Source organism: Barbus barbus (assembly GCF_936440315.1).
Source record: "Barbus barbus genome assembly, chromosome: 22".
NCBI lineage: Eukaryota > Metazoa > Chordata > Actinopteri > Cypriniformes > Cyprinidae > Barbus > Barbus barbus.
Window position 1 is genome coordinate 6,880,103 of NC_136750.1, and position 13,100 is coordinate 6,893,202.

Sequence of the window (13,100 nt, forward strand, 5' to 3'; positions counted from 1 at the left end):
ACATAATTACTCACCTTGGGCACCTTATAACCCTGACGATTTTCAAGCGACAGCTGAAAACTCATTTGTTTCGACACTACTTGACTTCATCCAAAAAACAAAAAAAAGTCTTTCTCTTTATGTATTCCTTCCCTTTCTAGCTTGTATTTATTTCAACAATGCCTGAAACTTGGTATTACGTGCACTTCTTGTCTGTTTGCTTCTTTGAGAAGAATCACTTTATGTATTCCCCAATTGTAAGTCGCTCTGTATAAAAGCATCTGCAAAATGAATAAATGTAATTTAATTTACCATCTGTTTATTAGCATTAATAATAATGTTTAAGAATATTAATATAAGAAAAGGCAGCAGTGGAAAACTGAAATTATTTTCCAAATCTCTGGAATGAGACTAATTCCAGAACATTCTGCACTCGTCTCTCACGCTCTCTCGCTCTCTCGCTCTCTCTCTCTCTCGCTCTCTCTCTCTCTCTGCCTGTCTAGTTGTTTTGGTTACCTTGATAAAGACTTTACATGGAGCTGGTTGACTCATGCCTTGACTTGACTGAAATGTTTTGAATGGCTCTCAGAGAGGCTTGACTTAACATGAAACTTGACATTGCAGTCTTGTAAGTGTTGCTATAGAGAGTATTCAATGTTTTTCTATGTTTACATGCATGTTTCAAGTTTGAAGTCATGTTTTATGTGTACTGATCATTTGAGGGGTCTCTGATTGATTAAAAATATGTAAATCCACCAAATAATCGCCATCTCATCCCACATCTACTGGAAACTTAAGTTAAGTGACAAAGACTAGGGTCACTCCTATTGAATTTACTGATTTGGACTTCAACTCAAGAGTCCAGAAGCCTGTGTGAGCTCATTTTATATGACAACAATGAATTATTTTTTTTTTAATGTCCATCTATTTAACTTTTTTTTGACCTTGTAATTTTTAATAAGACTCATAAATGGATCAGACTTTTATAGTCCATTTAACCCCCCTATTATTTTATTAACTTATTTACTTGAAGTAACGCCTTTAAGTTAATTTTTCAGTAATTTATCAACAAATTCCAAGTTTATAATTCTTTGATGTCGGTCACATGACATGCAGATAAACAAAATAATATTTAGTGTTTTACTTTACAATTTATTTAAATTTTACAATTTGTGTGATTTTAATTATTAGCTTATCAACTCACATCTCAAACATCAAAATAATTGCAATGCCTAAATGTGTTTTACTGCAGATTGGAACAACAGAGGATGGAGCAGCTAGAGCGAGAGAGACAAGAGAAAGAGCGACAAGCAGCTCCAGGTGAGTAGAAAGTGTTTAACCTCAACAAACAAGATATTTTGTTGTTGGATTATGAGATCATTGCGGTCCAACCACAATGTATTATTTTTTTTTTTTTATTTTTTTTTTTTATAATACAATTGTTTAAGCATCTGATAACCAAAAAGCAGATTCATTCATGGCTCAGAATTTTTACAGAAGATTTTTTTGAAATCCCTATTAAAGAAGTTAATCTTTTTTTTTTTTTTTTTTTTTACAATCACATCTAATTGCATTCTTAAGTAGAACATTATTAATAGCATAATTAATGTGTATTAACATGATTTGCAAGAATGCAATTGGTTAAACCGATTTCTACCTTTTGTTTCTGAGAACTATTTTAATAATTTACTTTCTGTTTTGAAAATGGTGCTTTTGTTCTACAGTAGTCATTCCTCCTGCACCACCTTTGGCCCCTGGAGGTCCTCCGGCTCCCCCTGGACCTCCACCTCCTCCTGGGCCCCCTCCATCTGGACCTCCCCCACCACCTGGACCTCCTCCCTTAGGAGGAGGAGGAGCTCCACCTCCACCTGCTCCTCCTCTGCCCCCTTCTGGAGGAGGTGGAGGCGAGGGTGGCGGTGGTCTCGCTTCTGCCCTGGCAGGTGCCAAACTCCGTAAAGTGCCCAAGGTGAGACAATGAGTGACAAGAGAATCACAGTGAGAGAATATCCAGATGTCAAAACAATGAGTCACTTCCTGGTAACATTATTCTTTTTAGAGGCAGAGCAAGTTATTACATTTTGATGACACGTTTTTTAATGTGGAATAACGTTTCCTTATGAATCATGCACAATCGAAAAAACAGAAATGTGTTTTAAGTAAGAAATATGATAAAATCAATGGTTCATGTTGGAGAATGCAGCGAATGAAACACTGGAAAATCTAAAACTTGTATACCAAACGTTTACAATTTTTAACATTTATTATTAAATACTTAATACTTTATGTAAAAAAAAAACAGGCTAAGAAATCCATTCACAAAGATGAAATTTCATATAAATGTAACTATTTCGCTTGATCAGTAGTTAAACTGTGTAGCCTGCTCTCCCATGATGTTTTGCGCACACATTCGTTCCTGGCTGCTGTTATTGACTCAGAGCTTCCTCCTGCAGGATGATGTTGGTAGTGGCGGAGGAGGAGGTGGCAATAATGGCGGCAGTGCTGCAGCCAGTGTGGCAGCAGCTCCTAAAGCAGACAGCAGCCGCAGCAGTGTGTCTATGCCCAGCGGAGGAGGAGGAGGAGGAGGCCTGATGGGAGAGATGAGCGCAATTCTAGCACGGCGGTCAGTAGAAAAAAATCCAAAACCATGCAGTAAATGTATACACAGAGCACCGGAACTTCTCAATTTAAAGGAGTCAGTTACCAAAATTAAAAAAAGGCAGGAATGGAGCAGTAAAACTAAAATATTCACTCAGAGAGGAATATATCGACCTCTGCTGCTCTACTGTTGAAGAAACATGAAGGTCAACTTGATCACGTGTGCCTTGATAACCAAACATTATAGCTTTGACATGATTGAGTTGCACTCAGACTTGTGTGTAAAGTGCTTTTTGCAGATACTGCTAAATGAACAAGAAATGAGGTAAACAATCCTACCTGTTGCAAAGTTGTCAGTGATACACTTATAAAACTTTTTTTTCTTTGTGAAGTCAAATTAAAGGTTTAATGGCAAACATGTTGAAGAATAGACGAAAGCCTGTTGATTTCTTCAGATTATTCAGCCTACTGAAGTCTTTCCTCCATTTGACATCCATAAAAAAAGAGAGAGGTTTTCTCTGCAGTTTAATACTTTCCACTGATTTCTTATCATTGTCACCGCAAAATCCCACAAGTAGGTGCGTAAGAATAAACAGCAAGTTAATAAAATATATGGATTCTGGATACTGCAGAATATTGTGTACAATACAAAAAAACAATATACATACAGTTTTTAATTTCTTCAACCAGCTCATAAGAGTTGTTTGAATTGGGCTGAATTCTTCACACTTTGTGTTTGATTGACTAAAAAGAACCGGACTGATTCATTGGAGAATGGTTGCATTTTGTTGCGTCACCACTGAGTAGTAGTTCTGCATTTGCAGAAGAATGGATGTTCAAGAACTGAAATTCATTTGGTTTGGGTAGTTTTTCATTTAAAGGTGGAACCGGTTCTAAATAAGAATGATTCTCAGTTTCTAACCCTAGATCTGAAATAATTTCACATGCATAATATGACCACAAAATGTAATACTGGATTAGATTATAATTTCAGTCTTGTAAATTAGTTTTATAAATGTCCCTGTTTTCTCTGTTGAACCTGAAAGCAGATGTACTTGCATGACTAGAAAATAACAGCCTGAGGGGTTACTGTTGATTGAACAACTTCGGTAATAACCTTGTAATGTCAAGGCTTTAATAGCAGCGATGTATAGCACTTACATGCATTCCTCCTTAAATTAATTCCTCATTACAAAAATTCCTCATTTGTTACTTGAGCTGTGAAGAAGTGTGACTAGGTGGATGAACTTCTGGTTCTGCGTTACTGACATAATTCCTGTAACTGCAGTTATGCAGAACTCTATTCTATAGTGTTTTATAACTTCCTGGTTTATATGTTTGCATATGTTGCATGCTTGTGAATAACTCTAGATTAAATTGCCAAATGTGTGCCACCGTAAAGGGATAGTTAACCCAATGAAAGTTCTTACTGATCTTCATGTTTTTCCAAACCCATAAGACTTTCATTCATCTTTCAGACACATTTAAATATTTTAATGAAATGTTTAGCCTATGATTGAAAGTCCATTCCACTAAAACTTCAGAAAGACATTATACATATGCGTCGTCTTAAGAGACGCGGCCTCTTTATAAAAGGAAAATATTTAATTTAGGCTTTTGTTCACATATAAACATTGATTAATAAATAAGTAGATCACATCAAAAATGTAAACAGAATTTCAAACATGCTTATTCATGACACTTGAACAACGTTCACTAGTTGTTGCAGAAGCTCAAATGTACTTGCGTAATGTGAGAACAAACCTAATTGCCTCTTGCGCAACAAGCAAGCACATATTTGGTGTGCTCTATGTATGTATGTGGACCGTTCTTTTTAATCCATCAATGTTTGGGTGTAATGAACTTTCAGTGGAGGGACAAAATTATTATTTAACTGACGTTATGCTACTGATACTGTTTTAGACTTTGAGTAGTAAATAACCCATAATATTCCATGAACTCTTTGACTTGTGTGTAAAAATGTGCTGTAAATGACTGATGTTTTTAGAACTTGCTGTTGTCATTGTGTCTGTTGATACAGGAGAAAAGCAGCAGATAAAGGGGAGAAGGCACCCCCCAAAGCCGAGGAGCCCAGTAATGTATGAACACCTTCAATCTTTTAAGGCTCATGGAATTTTTTTGAAAGTCTAAAATTTGCTTAAAAACAAAATTGAGCACTGAAATTGGCTGCGGGTGGTATTTGTTTGTGGGGAAAATCCTTCAAGAATTTCCTATAACATTCCTGTATATCCTGTAACTTTCCTGTAAATCGACCATTTAAAGTGCATGCAAAAGTCTTAAGATATTTAAAGGCGTTGTCTATAGACTTGAGATGGAATATAGCCTCTATTACTGTAAATGTAAAATTGAGTTAGACTTGAAAAGCCAGCACTAATACTGGACGCTGAGGAAACACTCTTTCATTCTCCTCTTGGTCTGTTTCTTTTCCTTTGCCTGATGATCTTTAGGATGATTCCGACACTCAAGGCCCAGGCGGTAAGAACAAAATGCATTTGTGATCGAGATTTGTGACTATTAGGTATTTATTGATTGTTTTCTCATTATCTGTGATTTTTCATTAACAGAATTTAGGAGACCATGGGAAAAATCGGCCACCATGCCCAGGTAAACACTCATTTACAGACACTAGATGCTTATTAGTTATACATAGAACTGACAACTTTGTATCAAGTACCAGCACTGTCTCCATTAGTCTGATGTCTGAAGAACTCCAGCTGTTGAGTGTGACAGTCCATAGGGCCCTGTAGTTTAAATTTAAAGTGAAGTGTGTGTATATATATATACAGTACATGTCTCAAACAGGATTAACTCAGCACCCAGAGGTCTGGAGTCACCCTCTTCCTCTAGCATATTTACCAGGTATTTTTACTACAGTATGCTCTCATGTGGTTGTGGGCTAACACTGCTGGCACCCCCCGATTTCCCTGCTTTCATACACACGTTTACCTAAACATGCAATAAGATAGTAAACCACTCAAGTCCATGGATTACACTGATTTCACATAGTTTAAAAGAGTTTTTAACATAGCACTTTGCATCATGGCCAAGAACACCCTTTAATCTTGTGAAAATCATGTAACGCATGACCCCTTGGCTTGTACATTATAGCACACACACTACTGTTCAAAAGTTTCCATTTATCACAAGTACAGTAAAAATATTAATTCTTGTGAAGTATTACTATGGTTTAAAATAACAGTTTTCTATTTCAAAATATTTAAATAATTGAATACTGAACTTTTAGCAGCCGTTATTCCCGTCTTCAGTGCATCATGATCCTTCAGGAAGTACCCTAGTGTGCTGATTTGGTGCTTAAGAAGCATTATTAATCATATTTTTATAATGTTGCTATGCTGCTTAATATTTTTATTTAAACTGTGATACATTTTTTTCAGCATGCTTTAAATAGAATGCTCAAAAGAAACATTTATTTGAAATAGAAATGTTTTGCAACATTGTAAACGTCTTTACTGTCACTTGATCAATTTGCATCCTTGCTTATTAAAAACGTTATATAAACATTATAAAACATCTATATAAACCATGCTCTGTAGGCTACCATGGTGTTTCTGAATACTTGAACACTCTGAATACTTCTGATTGGCTGGAAGGTGTGCATTAAAACCATGAAATTACAGTTCTATACTGAAGCACACACAGAAGCACAGAAACATGTCAAAACTGCCCTGTGACTTTTATTAATAAAATACCATCAATACTGAATTTTTTTTCAGCAATGATGTGGTAGCATCACTGATTTTTAAGTAATAAAACTGTCCGTTTGAGGCCCTGGTAATGGTGCCATGCAGGACAACGATTGTGCTATCAGCCAAAACGGTGGTTTGATTCTGTACAGGATTCAGACAATCTTTTCTACTGGAGGGTGTTTCCATAAGATCAGCTATTGACACAACATCGAATGAACATAATGAAAGGAAAATGTTACTTTATGGGGCACTTTTATCTTTGAGGACATTCTCAGAATTAGTCAGATTTAGCTAACATGTCATTTCTAAGCAGATCGTCAGCAGTTTGTGTGTGTATACTAAATATAGTATACACACAAACACAGAGTTGGTTCGGGCAGACTGTACTTAACTTGACCCATCATGTGACTGGAGTGGATCTAAGTTTCTGAGCTTGTTTGGCTTCAACTTGTGGGCTTTGGAAAACTCTTTGGCTTTCTGTAGTGTTTGTAGATCTGTGCAGCACTGTCACAGTATTACATGCTTTGTTTGAGGGTGCTTGCAGTTGCCTTCAGGCTTGGATTTATTTGATTCTGCTGCTGTGCTCTTATCGTCCACTGGGGGCTCTCTATTACTGACTATATCTTTTGTTCCCATATCTGTGTAGGAACCCATATTAAAGCTGTCTCCACATCCATGACTTTAAACCGCAGTATCACTTTTTGTCCAAATTCATATTAACCCTTCTAAATAGTGTGCAAGATTAGAAGTAGCACCCAAAATTGTTCTTTAAAATATGAAGCTAGAGGTGCACAGACGATGGGCATTTTTCAAAATGCATATCCTTGCAAATTTGTCCACTTGAAATTTGCATGCATGCCCTTGTCAATTGAAAGAGGAATTTCTGCTTTTTCAGATAAAGGAAATGCATAAATATAGAAATGAACTGCGCTCATAGAAGCCTTTTTGCAATGGCATTCCAGTTGAAGCCATGGAAGTGGATGAGACTTTGATGTTGGTCTTTCTTTGGAATTCTTTAGACTGATTTATTGTATTTTGGGATGGTGTACAGACCATTGCATTTGCCTTCCCTTTTTGTTCTTATTTTTCCTATTCTTTTTTCCTATTTCTATTTCATGAATGCTTGTCTTCCTGTATTTTCAGAATGAAACCCAGTAGCCAATTATTAGAGCCTGAGAGTGAAGGAGAGTCAGAGATGGAACGAATTAAACAGGTCAGAACTGAAGTCTATAAACGAATAGCTAACCATATAGGTCAAAAGTATCAGAGTGCCAGTGCTTTGATACAAAGTTGATAGGATAAAGTATTTTTTTTTTTTAGATAGATATGTGTGTGTATAGTCATGGCCAAAAATATCGGCACCCTTGTTAAATGTGATCAAAGAAGGCTGTGAAAATGAATCTGCCTTAATACTTTTGATCTTTTTATTTAAAAAACAAAAATCTAACCTTTCATTGGATAATAAGAATTTAAAATGGGGGAAAATATCATTATGAAATAAATGTTTTTCTCTAATACACATTGGCCACAATTAACGGCACCCTTTTATTCAATACTTTTTGAAACCTCTATTTGCCAGTTTAACAGCTCTAAATCTTCTCCTATAATGCCTGATGAGGTTAGAGAACACCTGACAAGAAATCAGAGACCATTCCTTCATCCAGAATCATTCCAGATCCTTCAGGTTCACAGCTCCATGTTGGTGCTTCTTCTCTTCAGTTCACCTCACTCATTTTCTACAGAGTTCAGGTCAGAGGACTGGAATGGCCATAGCAGAAGCTTGGTTTTGTGCTCAGTGACCCATTTTTGTGTTGTTTTTGAGGTTTGTGTTTGGATTATTGTACGGTTGGAAGATCCAAGCATGGCCCATTATAAGATTTCTAACAGAGTCAGTCACTTATTGATTTTTTTATCTGTTGGTATTTGATAGAATCCATGATGCCATGTGTCTAAACAAGATGTCCAGGACCTCCAGCAGAGATATAGGCCCACAACATCAAATACAGCAGTATATTTCATTGTGCACATGGGGTACTTTTTATCCCTGTGTTCACCAAACCCATCTTGAGTGTTTGCTGCTAAAAAGCTCATTTTTTAGTTTCATCTGACCATAGAATACAGTCCCATTTGAAGTTGCAGTCATGTCTGACAACTGAATATGCTGGAGATTGTTTTTGGATGAGCGAGGATAATTTTTCTTGAAACCCTCCCAAACAACATGTGGTGATGTAGGTGTTGTTTGGCTCTTTTCCTTTTTTTTTTTTTTTTAAAGATTTTCTGACCCCGACACTCAACTATTTTCTGCAATTCTCCAGCTGTGGTCCTTGGAGAGTCTTTAGCTACTCAAACTCTCCTTCTCACCGTCCATTAGGACGATATAGACACACGTTCTCTTCCAGGCAGTTTCGTAACATTTTGTGTTGATTGGAAATTCTTAATTATTGCCCTGATGGTGGAAATGGGAATTTTCACTGCTCTAGCTCTTTTCTTAAAGCCACTTCACTAATTTGTGAAGCTCAATTATCTTTTGCTGCACATCAGAAATATATTCTTTGTTTTTTTTCATTGTGATGGATGATTAAAGGAATTTGGATTTTGTTTTCCCTCCTATTTATATTTCTGTGAAACAGGAAGCCATGGCTGGATCATTTCATGTTTATAATCACCCTGGTGTGCTCACAATTGTGAATATGAATAGGAATATAATTCAGAGATATTTTACTCATAAGAATTTCTAGGGGTGCCAATAATTGTGTCCAACGTGTATTTGAGAAAAACATTTGGTTAGATTTTTGTGAATTTTTTAAATAAAAGATCAAAAGGATTAACAATGCAGATTAATTTTCTTTGATCATACCAAGGGTGCCGATATTTTTGGCCATGACTTTATATATAATATATGGGTGCTACAGGCAATTTTGGCTCTCCAAAATTGGAAAAAAAAAACAACCCCTGTGAATTTTAATTTTAACAATCGGAGTCTGTGTATAAAGACATCAACAAAATTGCATGGAGTTAAGATTTTAATCTGGAACGTTTATTTTTTTTAGGTTTTTCAACTCTTCTTCTTACAAAATGTCCTTATTGCAACGTTACAATAACATTCATTATATACTATTTTCTTTTTTTATTTCTATAAAAATTTCATATTTTAATAGCTTTTTCCAATTTTGTGCAGTTTTGTAAATACTGATATTAAAAAATATACAAAATAGGGGATTTCATGGTTTTCTCTGCCATGTAAAATTTAGATCGTAGTCTTAGATGCCAATTGTTTCCATACACACTAAAGATAGCATATTTAGCTTTTTATGACAGATGTTGCAATTTCAATGTGTAAATCATCTCAACTTAAGTGTAAAAACATTTTTTTGCAAATAAAAATATGAATAAATAAATAAAGCAGAGCTGCGGTAACATCTTGTGTCGTTAAGGACACAATGTTAAAGTGCTATGAAATCAAAAACAGGCTGCTGTAGAGAACAACAGTAAAAGAAACCGAAAACATATAGACTGAATATTTGTCATTTAATATACAGTACACCTTGAACTTGTCTCTACTGCAACACAAGGTCTTTACCGCAACACCCAAATTTGCTGCGGTAAAGACATGTTACGGAAATGAAATTTTTGCTAATATTGCAGCTAACTGGCAGCTAGCAAGGTCTACTACATAAGTTTTGACTCTTAGCATCTTAATATACATGAATTAAACCATAATATACATTTATTTTTAAAATGTAGTTCAGAGTACAGAATTACTAAGCTGTATGGTAAGGACACAATAAATACTGACACAGAAAAGATGATATTTACCTTATAATTTTGGGATCTTGTGAGTCAGGTGGCCCAATTTGTCAGCAATGTGCACATTTGCTAATTTCTGTTTCCATAGAAACTAGACTTGTATGTCTTTGATAATGTCATTATAAAAGCCTTTTTTCATTGTTGCGGTAAGGACTCAAAACTGTGGCACAGGCACATTTAGTTAAAAAAAAAAAAAAAAGTGCAAAAATTATCAGTAAATAATACAAAAATATTAAGATGCTGTAAATTAGTTTGTATATATATTAAACAATTCTATTTGAAATGATGTCAAATTGAAATTCAATTTGTTTATTTTACGTATCTCAACACTGTGACCAGAGTTGTGGGACATTAACAAAAATGGTGTTTGGACCTATAAATGCTTCATAATTTAATATTAAATCACATTAATCATTAATAATTTTTTTGTCAAGGTGTGTAATGACATTGTGAATATATTTATATATATTCACAGTGTCATTATATATTATATCACACTGTGTGTATATTAGTGCTGTCCAAGGATTAATCGCGATTAATCGAATCCAAAATAAAAGTATTTGTTTACATAATGTGTATACTGTGTATATTTATTATGTATATATAAGTAATAAATACACACACATGCGCATATATATTTAAGAAAAATGTTAATATATTAAATATATTTATGATATAATTTATTTGTATATAAATGTATACACATAAATACATGTAAATGTTTTCTAAATATATGCTGCATGTGTGTCTTTATATATACATTATAAATATACACAGTACACACACATTATTTAAACAAAAACTTTTAATTTGGATGCGATTTAATCGCGATCTGACAGCACTAAAATATATATATATATATGTATGTATATATATATATATGTGTATATGTATATGTATATATATGTATGTATGTATATGTATGTATGTATGTATGTGTATATATATATATATATATATATATATATATATATATATATATATATATATATATATATATATATATATATATATATATATATACATATATATACATATATACATACATATATATATACATATACATACATACATATAATATACATGCGTTACTTCTTCAGTAGTTTTTTTTTTTTTTTTTTTTTTAGAAGAAGAAATAAACAACCCAATAGATATTATAAAGCAGTCTACATGAATTTGTTTTTGTGTCCATCTGATTGTTTAGGAACTGCTAGAGGAGGTGAGAAAAGAGCTTCAGAAAGTTAAGAATGAAATCATTGGAGGTGAGAATAAATGTTTCCTCTGCATTTCTCTTCCTTTTTCAAATGATTATTTGCTGTATTCATTTATTCATGTGTGTTCTTTCACAGCCTTTATTCAGGAGTTACAGAAACGAGGATCTACATAGTCCCACAGAAATGGATGGGAAGGGATCACTCAGTCCTGAGAACCCAGGGATACACACACACTCTCTCACACACACACACACACACACACACACACACAAGCAAGCACCCAGGGACTTAACACTTAATCATTACCATTCAGCCCAAGATGAGCTTTCTTCTACCTTTACCTGCCACTGTTTTCTTTCACATTTATCCATTTCCTTTCTCTCCATGTTTAGTTTTACATATTTTATTTTCCACTTAATGTTTTACATACTGTAAACAGTCTCCCTCACGCTTGATTCGTGTAATACAGTGCATAAATCCTCACCCATAAACTCAATACTTGCCTAAAGTTATTGTATTCAGGGAATATAGCATATCAACTATCCCAGTGACTGTAACGGCCATATACAGACCCGCAGAGCTGTGAGGAGGCAAAAACGATGGATCTTGGAGAAAAAGACCCGCAGTGCACACACTATCTACCACACACACACACACACCTCATGACCAGATCGTCATGTCAGGTCCCAGTCTTGTGCTTTTAGTTGGGATATTTTCACATCAGACCTGGTTTAGGCAAAACAAACGCATATTTTTCAATTTAATTTGAAGCTCAGCGCTTTGTGTTTCATGTGTGTGGATGCATGTTTGTGTTTACGGACGTATGGCTGCACTTGCCTCTATTTATCAGTGCCATCTTGTACGCGGTCACCTGACCGCCACTATCCGGTGGTGCGAAACAACTGTTGTCATAGCTTCAGCCCTCATTTGAGATGTTTTTAAACTGTGTTGAGATGAAATAATATGGCCATGATCATTTTTGTCTGTTGGCCATGCCAAACTGCCTTGGAAAATACATATAAATATAAATATATATAAGGTATATATATTTGTTTTGAGGGGGAAAGATAGAAAACTTGAGAATGTTTCTATTTTAATTGAAATGATTGGTGAATGGGGACTTATTGTGATTAGAATGTTTTCTTTTCAGAGATTGTTATTTTTGGATTTCTGTTAAACTTGTTTCTATTTTTTTCGATAGAATATAGGCTTTTTACACTGAAATATATAAAAAAAAATTGCGTAGAGACACTGGATTAGATGCTTTTATAGTCAAATACAGCTGCTTCTTCTACTGCACTTGTGTCTGCCTGTTTTTTTTTTTATTTATTTTTTTATCATCATACACATCACAAGAAAAACATATTTTATGGCCTTTCCACAAACACATTTGACTTATTAGATTTTATTTTGTTGATTTAACTGTTAGATGTGTTTCAGATACAAAAATGGATATGACAGTACAGGTTAACCTAGCATGGTTACATAGGACGAGAAATACTGAAGTGAAACCTGAAATCAACATTTTTTCAATCTCACTCTTGAGCGATGGAAACATGTTTGCAGCACATGTATTGTCATCCACACATACTGGGCATAATAAAAACAGCCTTATGAAATCCAATTTCTTTGACTATATACATGTTTATTTAGCCGTGGCTGAGAGAGCAACAGCAGAAGGATAATGAGCTGTTGTTTCCTGTTATGAATGGACCCAAGCAGCTACTACTATCTCACTCTGCTTTTAGTAGCCAACCCTGATAAACACATTTGATTT

The 13,100-nt window shown here is 34.7% G+C and overlaps 1 protein-coding gene across 3 annotated transcripts in view; it reads left to right on the plus strand.

Moving 5' to 3' along the window:
- Positions 1 to 12,945, plus strand: part of LOC306888468 (uncharacterized protein) — a 37,781-nt gene extending 24,836 nt beyond the window's left edge. The window contains exons 5-14 of one of the 3 annotated variants that reach the window (XM_079446796.1): positions 1,232 to 1,299; positions 1,704 to 1,945; positions 2,430 to 2,599; positions 4,616 to 4,673; positions 5,043 to 5,070; positions 5,160 to 5,199; positions 5,398 to 5,454; positions 7,446 to 7,515; positions 11,314 to 11,371; positions 11,459 to 12,945. In XM_079446796.1, the coding sequence (XP_079302922.1) occupies positions 1,232 to 1,299; positions 1,704 to 1,945; positions 2,430 to 2,599; positions 4,616 to 4,673; positions 5,043 to 5,070; positions 5,160 to 5,199; positions 5,398 to 5,454; positions 7,446 to 7,515; positions 11,314 to 11,371; positions 11,459 to 11,496 (829 nt within the window). In that variant the 3' untranslated portion in view covers positions 11,497 to 12,945. The remainder of the gene's footprint in view (positions 1 to 1,231; positions 1,300 to 1,703; positions 1,946 to 2,429; positions 2,600 to 4,615; positions 4,674 to 5,042; positions 5,071 to 5,159; positions 5,200 to 5,397; positions 5,455 to 7,445; positions 7,516 to 11,313; positions 11,372 to 11,458) is intronic. The other 2 variants (XM_079446797.1, XM_079446798.1) reach the window with 2 other exon arrangements.
- The last annotated feature ends 155 nt before the right edge of the window (positions 12,946 to 13,100 follow it).